The 14161-nt window shown below is 51.4% G+C and overlaps 1 protein-coding gene across 1 annotated transcript; it reads left to right on the top strand.

The window, feature by feature from the left end:
• The first annotated feature begins 293 nt into the window (after positions 1–293).
• Positions 294–14121, top strand: INCENP (inner centromere protein). The gene is made up of 17 exons (XM_062494463.1): positions 294–466; positions 542–655; positions 1183–1922; positions 3303–3354; positions 3507–3540; positions 4952–5030; positions 5490–5541; positions 6029–6146; positions 6229–6363; positions 8221–8330; positions 8678–8798; positions 9482–9604; positions 9798–9973; positions 10238–10328; positions 10875–10985; positions 12114–12273; positions 12705–14121. Exons 1-17 carry the CDS (start codon positions 294–296, stop codon positions 12917–12919), a joined length of 2604 nt encoding a protein of 867 aa, XP_062350447.1. The 3' UTR covers positions 12920–14121.
• Positions 14122–14161: the final 40 nt, after the last annotated feature.

Genomic DNA, 14161 nt, shown 5'->3' with positions numbered 1-14161 from the left:
CAGCACGCACCTCCCAATCTCCGGGCTTTTATTGGTCTTTTTGCCCGTCCGTCACCCTCAACTACTATAAAGTACCATCCTGTGGCCCCGCCTCCTCAAGCCCCGCCTTCTGAGCCGAGTCTTCCAGGAGCATAGAGAGGGGCAAGCAGAGCGGCGCCGAGTGCGAACCCTTCCCCTGGCAGCCAATGGGAAGGGCGGGTCGTGCGGAGCGGTGGGCAGTGATTGGCCGCATCGGGGGGTGGGGTTATGTTTGAACGGCGTGCCGCGCGCGCGCGGCCGTTGGTGTTGAAGCGATGGCGGCGAAGGCGACCGCGGCTGCGATGGGGCCTGCGGCGGCCGCGGCGCGGACGCTGGAGCTGCCCGCGGAGTGCGACCGGCGTCTGGCCCAATTCCTGCGGCAAATAGACGAGACCGATATGGTGTGGCTGGATGAGATCTACGAGGAGGCGGTCAGGATGTTTGTCAGGTACCTGCTCCCCGCTTAGGCCCCTGCCGGCCGCCCTCCGCGCTGATCCCGTCTTGATCGCCTCTTTCTCTCTAGCAACTACAGCGAGGAGCTCGAGCTGATGCCCAAGACGCCTTCGCAGAAGAAGCGGCAACGGAAGAAGCGGCTGTCAGCCTTGGAGGAAGAAGAGCAGGAGCCCGGCAGGAAGCGGTGAGGGGCGGCGGGAGCGGGGATCGGGGAATCCCCTTCGGCGCGGGCCGCGGAAAGCGGGAGCGCAGAGGATGTCCTCGGCACCTGGAGAAGGGAGGGAGCCCGTGGGAGGCTGAACAGACCGGCTGCCAAGGGTTCAGGGAAAAAGTATCCTCCACGGAGCATGTCCTGGCGATCTCCTTTGTCCAATGAGAGTTCCTCTTCCTTCGCCCCGCGCGTCCCGCTCGTGTTAAAGGTCCGGTCAGACCCTGTATCTGGGGCACTCTCAGCCGAAAAACATTGGATTTCGGTTCTCGCGAGAGGTGCTTTTATTGTTGCCTGGTTCTATGTCCCCATGTCTCTGTCTACTATCTTTCTGCTTTAAAATCATTACACGCCTTAATTGCTGTCTGTATTAGCTGCTTTGTGCAGCTCTGTGTCTCCTGGGCCCATCCCAGGTGTTTTGGCTCAATGTCTGTGTGTGTACAGAAGGGCTCGGGGCTGTTCCCGACTCCTGTTCCCCTCTAACTCACTGTTCCTGTGATCAGCCTCTCTAGGAGGAGGAACGGCAGCATCAAACTGGTGTCTTCTGTGCGATTTTCTCAGCGACTCCAGAACAAAGAAAGCCTGGAACTCAGCAGGGCTGAGGCCAAAGAAAACTCTCCACCACAGCGTGTGACGCGATCCCGGGCTGCAGCCTCTGTCAGAAGTTCCAAGGTGGTTGCTGAGACCCTTCCTGCCCCACAGGAAGCAGGGAAGGAACCCTGGGTGGAAGCTGACCACATTGGTACTGCAGTGCCTCTCCAGAGGAGCGCAGCAAAGCTGGCAGAGCCGCTCCCTACAAGCTCAGGGAATGGCTCTCCCAAGGAACATGGTGTTCCCAAATCACCACAGGTGCCCACAGCCCCTGAACTGGTAGTACCCTGTACTCCTAAGGCCAGCCAGGCTGTGCCTGAGCTGCAGACAGCGAAGGCGGCCAATGTCACCGTGATCCTGAGCCCAGGGGCTGGGCTGGAGGAGGGAGATGGTTCCCCACAGGAACGCAGCCGGGCTCAGGAGCCTTCCCAGCCCCTGAGGAGCAACCCAGGGACTCCTACTGGCTCCAGGCTCAGCCGCCGCTCTGTGCGCCGGAGTCTGATGGGGAAAACATCCCTGAGCCGCAGAACCTCCCTGGCAGAGAAATACTCCCTGGCCAGTAAGAGGGAGAGCATGATCCGGACATCCATTGCCAGGGCAGTGGGCAAGAAGGCAACTCGGAAGAGATCTGTGTCCTGTAGCTCAGTGGATGGTGAGTTTGGGTGTTATGGGGGGGTTCTGCTGCTTCCTGCTGCTGAGGAATGCAAAGTACTAGGGTTGGGTCTTCAGTATGGGAGTAACAGCTGACCTTCACAGGCTAGACAGGCTGCAATCCCTCATGGAAGTTCTCTCTGGCTTTCTGGAGCCCCCTGTGAGCACAGAAACCCAGGTAACTGAACTCAGCTTTGTAAATCACCTGGGAGATTAGCCTCAGTGTCTCCATTTCAATGTAGCTTTGACCATTGCTAATTTGCTGGGAGAAGTTGTCAATCTTGGAGCAGCATGGTTTGGGTTGGAAGGATCTTAAAGATTATTCAGTTTGCTCCAAGCCTTGGACACTTCCTGAGATAGGGCAGCCACAGCTCCTCTGGTCAGCTGGTGTTCTCATTTTCTGTGGGGACAATTGGCAAAGCCGAGAAGGATTTGGTGATCCAAAAGGGGTGATGGATTCTCCTAAAGACCTGCCTGTTTTCTGCAAGGTGAAATTTCCCATCCACCAGTTCCCTTCTCCTTAGCAGGATCTGGCTGCTGGTTATAGAGTTTGAGAAGGGAATTTTGAGGCTGGATTTTGTAGTTTAAAAGTCTCCCACAATTTTACAGTTGGTAGCAGAGGCAGATTTTGGCAAGGACAGTATGATCTAAACTATTTGAATTATTAAACAAACAAGCTGGAGAGGGACTTGTCATCAGGAGGTGGAGTGACAGAACAAGGAGAAATGGATTCAAACTGAAAGTGGAAATTTAGATGAGATATATGGAAAGAATTCCTCTGTTTGAGGGAGGTGAGGTCCTGGCAGGTGCTGATAGAGAAGCTGCCCCACCCCTGAAAGTGTCCAAGGCCAGGTTGGACAGGGCTTGAAGCAACCTGGGCTAGTGCAAGGTGTCTCTGTTCAAGGCAGGGGGTGGGACTGGATGAGCTTTAATGTCCCTTCCCACCCCAACCAGCATCTGATTGATTCTATGTTTATTTATGGCAGGTTCTGGCTGTGCTGGAGCTCCTGAGCTCACTGCAGCAGAGCCATCTGAAATGCTGGCTTGGGAAGCAGCATTCCCACTGTAAATAAGGCTGGTTCTAACTGCTCTTGATGTCCACTCAGGACCCTGCAGATAAGTCCGAGGCCAAGCCCTGACCCATTAATGCCAGCTCATGGAGTATTGGCCTGAATTCATCCATAATTGAAAACTGCTTTCCTGCACAGGAAGTGCTGGCCATGTTCCTGCAGTGCCACCTGGGTGTGCTCCTGTGCCCCACCCTGCCGCAGGGCAGGACAAACACCTCTGCAGTTTCTGAAGGTCCTTCTCCCACCAGATCCTTGGCTGCACCCCAACCTTACAGCTCAGATGTGGTTTTTTTTTCTTTCCTCTCCCATAGCCTCCAGCTCCGTAAGTGTGCCAGAGGATGAAGAAACAGTTGTCAAAACTGGGTGAGAATGCTTTCAGTTATTTATTTGTTTATCCTCACTACCCTGCTTGCAGGACCTTTTCACTGCCATTCTTGGTGTAAAATCCAAGTGGCTCCTCAGTTTCCTCAGTTTGTCTAAGCATAGCCCTTTTTGTCTTTCTTTTTTTTTCATAGGCCTCCTCCTGGACCTTCCACTCCTTCCAAGTTGGTAAGACTTGGGCAGGGATTAAAAGCATTTGTACCTGTATGGATTTGGGAGAAACACGTGTAGAATACACCTTATTGGGAAATTTGGGAGCTCTGCTTGTGGATTGTCAGACTTCGTAACCTGTCCCATAGCAGTGAGTGAGGAAGGCAGAGAGCATCTGGCTTAGAGGTACACAAGCCCATCTGAGCCTCTGTGGTTCTGGTACTCAGACTAGGGAAAGTCTTAATCACAGCATTCCAGAACCAGCAAAACCAAAACCAGCCAAGGTTTCTTTGGGAAATGAGCACATGTGACCCATGCCTTTGGGTGCAGGTGGAGATGTTCTGTCAGAAGGGTGTTGCAGTCTCAGATGCTTTCCAAGAGTCTCTGACTAAAACACAGCCTTTCCTCTGTCATTTTCCTAAATCTGTTGAAATTGTTTCACACCACCCTGAGCCTGACATGAGGGTTGAGTCTTGCTTGTCTCTTCTTTTTTAACTTTTTGCTAGAGATCATTATGTGAAGATACAGTCTCCAATCTTTACAGAATAAAAAACCTTATAGTTCAGGGAAGTTTGGTTAAGCCTGTGTTATGGTTTGCACATTGTATTTTTGAAGATTCTTTTGACCTTTTGGTCATTTCTGCAGGTAATTAAAAACTTAATAATTTGGACACATGCAGAAATTTGTGAGGATTATTGAGGTCCACAATTCTCACTGAGGAAGTAATCCTGGGATCATGTCAGTGTTTTGTCCAGAATAAATTTCAGTGAGCAGAGCCTGAATTAATGGGGCACAACAGTGACCTGAAGCACTTGTGAAAACAAGGAGAGCTGTTATGGCTGTGCAGAAACTCGGACAAAGTCAGTTTCTCTAGGCCCTGCAGAAACAATTGGGGAGGATGAATTCTCCATCAATCCCTTCTCTTCCCAAGGCAGCACTGTGAAGTGCTGACCAGGAGGTAATGCTGGTGCTGCTAGCAGAGAGCAATTCCAGAACCACAACCCATTATCCCAGCAGAGCGTGCCCCAGCCTAAGTGCAGAGGCAGGGAGTAGCAATGGGCATCCCATAACAAACAGATAAATCATGGAAATGAGCCATTTGCCTGCTGTCTCCAGGCTCCCCATTCATCACTGCTCAGGGAAATGGGCATGCTGGCTCTGGCCAGAGCTCTGGCAGCACAGATTTACAGCTTGGAAGGCTCCTGGCCTTAATGGTTGATGAGCTGATCGAGTTTAAGCTGCACAGATGCTTGTGTTAATGTCCCTGCCTCTCCTGATAATGCAACATCCAGGGCTTTGCCAAGAGGTCGTTTGGCATTCCCTGGTAACATTGGTGACTGTACCCCTGTCAGAACCAACCCATGATCTGAACCAGGAATGGACTGTTTCCATGTCCAGTTGTCCTAAAACATTTTTGCTTTTCCCATAGGATTTCCAAAGCCCTCGGATGTCTCTTCGCTCCCACACAATCAGCAAACAGGGGCAGCTGCAGGAGCCGAAGAGCAGTGGTAATTCCAGAGGGTTTTGGAGCAGCACTTTGGGAAGTTATCATTTTGGGAGGCTGACTGGGAAGCTGGAAAGATTGTCTAGTTAATCTGAGAGCTCAGTTTGAAAGATTAATTAATGTTTGATGAGCAGGGATTTGTTTCTGACAATCAGCAGTGAGAAAACTCTGTGCTGGAGATATTTCCATCCTGGCAAGCACATGGAGATGGATATAATGAGGCTGGAGGGTTGTTGGGAGGCCCAGCTGAGCCCTGTTGCTGAAGCTGTGCAGAACCCAGACAGCTTTGGGCAGCTTCACTTTGTCTGGAGTTTCCAGGTGGGAACAGTGCCAGGTCCTGCTATTCCTACTCATGCAGGTGGTTTTGCTGCTCAGTGAGCTGCTTCATCCCTTTTCTGCTGTCAAACCTGTCTTGGAGGGGATTTTTCCTGCTAGAGCTCACTGTGTAACTGTTCTTTTTCAGAAAACAGCTTAAATAAGAATGGGGAGACCCTGGAGCCGCCCCAGAGTGCCAGGTATGTCCTGGTTGGAAGTGTCTCAGGTGGGCTGTGGTACTGTTCCAAACAGTGCTGGGATGTTTCTCACTGGCCTCAGTGTTTGTGACTGTGAAGCTTCTGCATATAACTTTTCCCTGTCTCCATGATTCTATGATTGAATTTTTATTTTTTGTTGCCTTAGGATTTTATTTATTGGATAACCGTGCATGCACAATCTTGGAATCACAGACTGGTTTGGGTTGGAAGGGACATTAAAGCCCATCCAGTTCCACCCCCTGCCCTGGGCAGGGACACTTTCCGCTATCCCAGGGTGCTCCACACCCTGTCCAATCTTGCCACGGACACTTCCAGGCATGGGGCAACCACAGCTTCCCTGGGCAGCCTGTGCCAGGGTCTCACTACACTGGAGTCTCTCTTAAGCCAGGATAGTTTATAGCTCTTTCCAGCCCTGACTTGGAGGCATGAGGAGGATTTGCCCAGTGTGATGGGCTGTGCTGTCTCACAGGAGGAAGCCGAGCTACAAGAGAGCTGTGGACGAGCGCTATGACCACCAGCAGGCAGAGGAGGGAGGGCTGTCTCCTCTCAGGAGGAAGACCCCATCCCCAGTCCTCCCAGCCAGCAAGGTGAGATCTTTCTAACCCTGGAGTGCCTCACCAAGACCCTTTTTTCCTCATTCCCACTCACACTTTGATCTTCCTCCCACAGGTGGTGCGCCCGTTCAAAACGTTCCTGCACACCGTGCAGAAGAATCAGCTCCTCATGACCCCGAGCTCCATGGGGAGGAACGGAGTCATAAAATCCTTCATCAGGTACAACACCCCTCTCCAGGCTGATCCCAAGGTAAGAGGAGGCTCTTCTCTAAGCCAGTACACAGTGGTTTCCTAAGTGCCTAACTTAAAACACATGAGAGGAGCTTTGCAATCCATTTGAAACTAAGTGATTTGAAGCGGTCTGTTTACACTTAAATAAATAAAATTGTGGTAGTCAGCTTCCTGAAGAATTCCAAGCTTTATTCCTGCATCATTCCCCGTGCTATTGGCAAGTAACAGTCAGAGATGAAAACTGGGAAACAGAAATCAAGTTGGATTGTGAATGCTGAGTTGTGTTGATAACTGAAGCCTGTAGATCCCAGGTCTCCTTTCTAGGACTTCTTTCATGAGTGACATTGAGCAAATACCTCTTAAATGCAAAATACGGAGGTTTTCCAAACTCTCGAGGCAGGAGGAAACATGAGGCTGTCCTGGATGTGGGGCCAGTCAGACAACTGCTGGTGTCCAGACAGAGTGGGCATAAGTATCACTGAAGGATCCTGTTGGGACCAACACCACACCTTGGCTGGCTCCAGGCAGGTGCTTCTGCACTACCCCAGGGAGCTTTCCAAGCTCCTGGTTTTCCAAGCCCAGGAGCAGTCTGGGAGGGAGGGATTTGAAAGCTGGTTCTAGACAAGGGTGTAGCTTCCTGGATTCACTCAGAGCCACGCTGGAAGCCGTGTGCCAAGCAGGACTTGTTCATACTCCTGATACTAAACAGCTCACCTACAAAATAGACAGTTCTGGGGTTGGTTTTCCCTTGCAGGAGAGCTGAGGTGGAGAAAGAGGAGGACAGGATGCAGGAATTGGTATTCCTGCATCTAGCAGCCTAATGGCAGAGCTTCCTAGAGCTGTACTCAGAGGTTGGCTGTGCTCCAGCAGGTCAGGGAAGGCCATTGGGAAGCAGTGAAGGATTTCAGCTTCAATCTTGCTGTGCTCTTGCTGATGTTGGTGTCACTTCTACAAAGGAGTTAATAGGATGAGAAAAGAGTCTTGTGGCTAGGGAGTGCTTCCTCTGCTGCTGTCAGTTTGTGGAATGTTTTAGGTTTCATTCCATTGCAGGCAGCTCCCCCTCGGGAGTTTTTCCGTGTGGGAGCTAAACATAACTAAATAGCAGCAGAGCAATAAGATATAATTGTTAGTTTTATATTAACCAGTTTGGATTCTGACAGCACCAAAGCATTTTCAGCGAGGAGCCCAGTGCAAGGCATTCCCTTGGATAATGACCATGCTGATCTGTGGGTTTGTGCTGAGACCAGACCTGCTTTGGCATGGAGCGGGTTGATGTTAATCCATTTGCTGTGGCTGTAGTGGTGGATGGATCTTGCTCCCCTGGCTGACAGCGTGCCTAGCTGGGTCAGGAAAACAAGGAGAAAGCCCCTGTTTCTGGCTGGCACGTGAAGCTGGCTGTGTGCCAGAGCAAGCTGGGAGCTCTTGTAGTGCTTGTGGTTCACCACCAGATCGAGCCTCACAGGAGGCCCAGGCACCAGTGGAAGCTCAAGGTGTTTCCTGGAGCACCATCTGTCCCTGTGCTCAGCGCAGGGAGCGGGAGCTGTGCCAGGCATTAGCACTGCTTGGTGGCTCCTTTGCACCGAAAGAAAGCATAGGACTGGCTGCCTGCAATCTCTGAGGATGTTCCTGTTTCAACACTCCATCTTCTCCTCTTGCTCCTTGAGATTCGCACCAGTGTTTTCTTGGCATATGTCCATCCATGACCAGGTCATAAGGCTGCCTGAGCAGCCCTGCTCCAGAGCTTTCACCTTCCCATATGGGATGCTTCCATTCCTGCCTGCAGCTCTGTGCTCTTGCCTCTGGGCCCTTGCCCAAAGCAGCTGAATTGGGAAAGAGCACTGGCCACTGGGTACAATGACATTTCAATTCCCGTCAGGAAAAAGAGAGGCAGAAACTGGAGACTCTGCGGAAGAAGCAAGAAGCTGAGCAGCTTAGAAGGCAAAAGCTGGAGGAGGAGAAGAAACGGCGACTTGGAGAGGCAAAGCTGTGAGTAGATGTGGTCACATTGCTCTTGGCACCTGTAAGTTCCTGTGTTCAGGTGTTTTGTCTTGAAGGAACTGTGCAAGAAGCAGAAAGTCCTGTGGGCATAGGCAGTGTTTTGTCCTTGGACTATCTCTGGAATGTTGATACAAAGTATTGATTGTCCTTGCTGCCCACTGCTGCAGCTTTTTGTCTTGAGTCCCCACTTTCTGACAGAGCTTAAACATGGTTGGTACTTAAATGAATGGGAAATTTGGGCTGTTGAATTTCCTGCTGCATGTTTTTGGCCTTATGCTAAGCTGGGGGGAGTTCACCTGGCTGGAACACGATGGTGAGCTGGGCTGTGTCCTCAGGAAGCGCGAGGAACGCCTGCGCAAGGTGCTGCAAGCCCGGGAGCGCGCGGAGGAGATGGAGAAGGAGAGGAAGAGGAGAATTGAGCAGAAGATTGCACTGTTTGATGAGAAGACTGAGAAGGTACAGCCCCTGCAGAGCTTATTTGGGACAATCAGTAGCCACTGAGGCAACTGGCACCGCACAAATTTGCTCTCTGGAAAGAAGGGCACGGAGGCTGCTTGGAGAAGAAACAAAGAATAGTTGAATAAAGAACTTTCCAGAGCCTTGGTGATCCTGAGGGACAGCCTTTCACTGGCTGCAGCAAATGGCAGCTGAACCCCCGTTTCTTCATAATCACGAATCTAAATGGGCTTTATTAATACTCTGGTAGACTGGAGAAGGACTTGCAGTAGATAAAGGTGGCCTAATGGCCCCAGTGTTTCATCTGCTGTTTCTCCCAGCTGAGTAATAGCTGGACAGGGGAAAGCAAACATCCTTCCTCCAGAGCCTTCCTCAGATCCCAGACTTCCAGGCAATTTGTGCAGGGGCCTAGTGGTCATTGGTCTTCTTTAATTATTCCCAGCTGCCTGTCTGATTGCATGACTCTGAGGTTATATTCCAATGGCTTTGTGGGACTGGATGTGTAAACCTCAGCATGGGGTCAGCTCTTCCTGCAAGGATGTAAAACAAAGTCGTTGCCCTAAATATGACCTTTTTAAAAAGCACAGTCCCCCTTGGTTGCTGGGGGAAAGGGAGGGAGGGTTTGCCCTGTGAGGGGTCCTGCTGTGCTGTTCTGCCTGAGATTGGGTCTGTGTGTGCTCCAGGTGCGGGAAGAAAGGTTGGCAGAGGAGAAGATCAAGAAGAGAGTGGCTGCCAGGAAGATGGAGGAAGCTGAGGCCCGTCGCAGACAAGAGGAGGAGGCCAGGAGACAAAGAGCTCTGCAGCAGGTGTGTGTGTGGGCCTGGTCTGTCCCACAGGCAGAGCTGGAAGGGGGATCCACCTGCCTTAGGCACTGGGAATTTATCCCCAAGAATATTCCCTTCTGTGTAGTGATGGGGATTTGGGTCAAGTGAGGGGTTCCTGGTTCTGTCCCTTGGAGCCTGCTCCTGTCAGGTGAGTAACTCCTGCCTGGGCTTACAGGAGGAGGAGGAGGAACGGCGGCACAGGGAGCTGATGCAAAAGAAGAAGGAAGAGGAGCAGGAGCGTGCCCGGAAAATCGCTGAGCAGAGGCAGGCAGAACAGGAACGGGAGAGACAGTTGGCTGCAGAGAGGGAACTGGAGAGGAAGAGGGAGCAGGAGCGGATCCAGGCAGAAAAGTAAGGCAAAATCCCCATATATGTACCAAATTCTGTGCTGGGATTGAAACACAGCCAGAGCAGAGGGCAGGAGTGTAAGATGAGGAGCACGGAGCTGCACTGACGTGGCAGCACAGCTCTGGACTGTTGCTGGTGTTGAGTTGCCAAGGAGGAACTCTGGGCTCAGGGATGTCAGGAGTGTTTATGGGGAGTGCCTGAAGAGCTGTGAGCAAGGGGGGGCCTTGGTGTGGTTCTGGGAATGAGGGCCTGTGCTGTGGTTCCCAGGCTCCGGGAGCAGCAGGAGAAGGCTGCCCGCCTGCAGAAGGAAGCAGCGGCTGCTAAGGAGCGGCTCCGCAGGGAGATGGAAAAGAAGGAGGTAAGTGATCGATTTTGGGAAGGGATAGAGCTAGACAGTCTGGCCTCATCAGCTGTTGCTGTTGGAGCAGCTCATCTGGGATACTGTGGGGAGCCCTAAAGCGCTACTGTTGCACTTCTCAGCAGAAAGTCAGACCTGTTTGGCATGGTTACAGTACCATGGGGAGATTTGGCCTCTGAAAATACTGTTTACTAGTCTAGAAAGAGGCCACTATCAGAAGCACAGACTTCTGCAGATGGTCAGCTGGTTTCTGGCTTTTATAGTCCGAAGATAAAGTCAGCCCCAAGTTTTCCAAGGCAGGAGACCCTGGCTTTCTCCCTGGCAGGAGCCCCAGGGAAAGGCAGCCAATGCTCTGGTATGGGGGACAGTGGGTTTGTGCCCCTCTGAGGAAGCTGCATCATGTCCCAAGCACTCCTCAGCAGCATGAGGAATAGCTGTAATGAAGTGCTTGGATATTTTGCCAGCCACAAAGATGGATGGCTGGGTTGGCAGTGTAGTCTCTAAGGGTAGTCCCGTGGGTAATCCTGTGGTACTCTCACTTGGCAGCAAGAGCAGCAGATGCTGGAGAAGAAGAGGCAGGAGGAAGAGCAGAAGAAGCTGTCAGAGGAGCAAAAGGCCAAAGAGAACACCCGGACACCACTCCTGGAGAACAAGGTGGTAACTAGGGATGGATCCTTAGGGGTGACGGCACAGTTCAGTCCCAGCACTCACCCACTCTTGCCTCAGGCAGTTCCACCCTCTGCTTTTATCTGCCTTTCCAATAACACATTCTGTAATTCTGTAACACATTACAGGAATTCTGTAAATCCTGAACAGAGTTATCTGGATTTGACTCCACAAATATTTCAGTGATAGAGAGAAGGGAAGCAGGAGGGATTGGGCAGGGTTCCTGGGTGTGGGTAAGACAGCAGCTGTTGGAGCTGTCTTAAGTGCCTCTTAAATACCGGAAAGACCCCAGGAGCAGAAAGTGCTGAAAGTTTTATTTCGGATCAAATTTGGGAACAGCCACAAGGTGGCAGAAGAGCCTGTGGAATGGTGTTGGTTTGGCATGGGAGAATCCTGTGAGTGTGCCTTCGTGTCCTGAGCATTGACAACAATCACATGGCTCTTGTTTCCTTGCAATGCTCAGAAATGTAACCTTTAAGTGCAGAACCAGTGGGTAGGAGATAATCTCACTGGACACAAAGCCATGAAGGGGGTCTCTGATGGGGAAGGACAACTGTGTCCAGCTCTCCAGAGACTAATTTCCTTACTGAAAATCGAATTTCTATTGAAAGTTTCCAGTTCAAAAATCTGAAATTTGCAGTTGTATGTTTTCTCCTGCCCATGCTGCTCCCATTAGTGTGAGCTAATTTGGCTAAGCTGTTGGCCAGGTTCTCTGTATAGCAATTAGCAGTTTTTATATAATTAATCAAGCCCAGAAGTTGGGTTGGAGAGTGTTTAGAGCATGTTACTCTACTCCAGTGACATAAAACCTCCAGTTAATTTTGGCTTGACAGGAGTGGAGCTTTATTCTATTAGACCCATTAGATTCATCTGCTGCTGTGTGCTCATGCCACAGATGGCAAATTAATCAGCCTAATTAAACAAGAAAAGGCCACGCACAGCCATGATTGGGTCACAGCTTTGGAACTTGGGTCAAGCTCTCAGGTCCAAACTTGAGAATTGCCAGACTGGTTTTTCTATGAGGTGACAGCAGGAGGTGGGGACGAGCTTGTCCTACTGTAACTTGGAGCCTGATGCAGCTGCTCCATCCAACACCTGTGGAATGTGTTTCCCTTCTAGAATTCTTCTGCCTGCAACTCATACGAGATGACTCCGCAGAGCAGGAAGGAGCTGAAGGTTCCTGTGATAAGCTCCAACGACTACGGGATGGACCTGAACAGCGACGACTCAACAGATGATGAGAGCCAGCCTCGCAAGCCCGTCCCTGCCTGGGCCACTGGTATGTGTGTGAGGGGGAATGTGTGTGTCCAGGACCCCCAGCAGACTGTGGGACCTGCTGTGGGGTTTTGCCTGGTTCCTCCTGCCTGGAGGAGTGTAAAGTATTCCAGCATGGAATGAGTACTTTTGTGTCCAACACTGGACAGGAGCTTGGAGCAACCTGGCCTAGTGGAAGATGTCCTTGCCCATGGTGGGGGGTTGGAACTTGGGATGAGTTTTAAAGTGCCTTCCAACCCAAACCATTCCATGGTTCATTGTGGAATCAGGGGGTCCTCCACCACTTGGAGATCTTGTCACAACGTTATGGGAGACAAATACACTGCTAAGCTGTCTTGGAGCAACGAGAGATGAGCAGAGCGGGGACGCAACCCATACAACTTACACAACGATCCCAATTAACAAAATTAACGCAACCCTCGTCTGTTCCCACAGGGAATCAGCTCAGCCAAGCTGTGATCCGGCAGTACTACAACCCCCCTGATGTGGACGCGCTGTTCGGGGCCATCCCCAGCCCCAAACTGGAGCACATCTTCTACAAGAGCAAACCTCGCTACTTCAAGCGCACCAGCTCAGCCGTGTGGCACTCCCCACCCACTGTGGCACCCAAGCCAGCCCTGGGGCTGCCCTGTGGCCTCAAGAAGCCCTGAGATGAGCACAGGTTTGCAGCAGGTGTGCCTTCCTGTCTCCAGGTGAGGAAGGAGTCACTCTTCACTTTAAGTATTTAGGTTCTAGTGTTGAATAAATGGCAGCTTTTCCTGGGTTCCTGCGCCTCGGTTTGCGGGGCTGGTTTCTGTCAGGCCAAGCCACGAGGTGCTGCCCCGAGAAGTGCCACTCTCTTACCCTTAGCATGGAGCTGGCATGGACTCAGACCAGCCAGGTGAGGGGTGTCCCCTGAAGCTGTGGGATTCCCCTTCTCTATCACGCAGTCTTGGCAGGACCTGCTGTCAGTTGTACATTTGTGCTGCCCTTGAGGCCAGTGACAGCCAGGGACCACTGCACCAGGGCACAGTCCAGCCTGCTCCACTGCTCTTCTCAGGAAGGCGCTCCCAGGTGTGCTCTTCATCTCCTGCAATCCCAAAGGGATTCATCGCTCTGTTTCCCACCTGTGTGGTGGCGTCCATCAGCTGGGCACAATGAGGGTCTCAGTGACATTCCGTCAGCTGTGGAGAGATGTGACCAAGGTGTGACCATGTCCCCAATGACCTGCAAATGTGTGAGCCAGCTCTAGGCCTCAGTAGGAGAAACTCTGCAAGGGTCTGGCAGACTTTTTTTGTTTATCAATGGAATTCCATCTGTGAGGCCAGATGGGATTGAGAGGATGTTTTTAACCTTAATCCCTCTTGTTCACCCTAGGCTGTGGCTCAGCATCAGCTCATTGTCTCTCGGCTGGTTTAGCACTTCCTGTTCAGTGAGCCACTTCTAACCGGACTCTGGCCAAACCAATTTCATTCAACCAAAAATTCCAGCTCAGCCTTCCCATTCCAGGAGCCTGTGGTGCTTTAGTCATTCCTTCTACACCCAGCCGAGAACTGTAATACCCAAGTAGAGATTGTGCTATGTGTGAGGGGACATGATCCTATCTGTGTGTCTGTGGCCAATGCACTGTTTGCCAGCAAATATTCCTGAAAAGATGTGGGTTTTGTATTTAAATACACTGGTGTCTCTATTCTGGGGCTGCTCTATATGTGCAGATCTGTATCTGTGGAGTGTCTGTGCTTTTGGGGTTGCTCTGTAGATCCAGGCCTGGCTATTAGTGTCTGTACCCATGGAGTGCCTGTGTTTCCATGGCTGTCCTGTGCTTCCAGGTCTGTATTCATGCGACCGCGATTGCTTGTACAAAAGCTTCTGAGCTGGCCAAACACTGTTGGATAAAGTGAGTTGAATCATCT

Source organism: Cinclus cinclus, chromosome 6 (genome assembly GCF_963662255.1).
Source record: "Cinclus cinclus chromosome 6, bCinCin1.1, whole genome shotgun sequence".
Lineage (NCBI taxonomy): Eukaryota > Metazoa > Chordata > Aves > Passeriformes > Cinclidae > Cinclus > Cinclus cinclus.
Note: the sequence above shows the minus strand (reverse complement) of the source record. Positions and strands in the feature narration are given on the sequence as shown.

Coding starts and splice junctions, on each gene's coding strand:
- INCENP (XM_062494463.1), top strand. CDS start 294: ATGGCGGCGAAGGCGACCGCGGCTGCGATGGGGCCTGCGGCGGCCGCG. Junction 467..541: donor GCGGTCAGGATGTTTGTCAG/GTACCTGCTCCC, acceptor CTTTCTCTCTAG/CAACTACAGCGAGGAGCTCG. Junction 3,355..3,506: donor GAAACAGTTGTCAAAACTGG/GTGAGAATGCTT, acceptor TTTTTTTCATAG/GCCTCCTCCTGGACCTTCCA.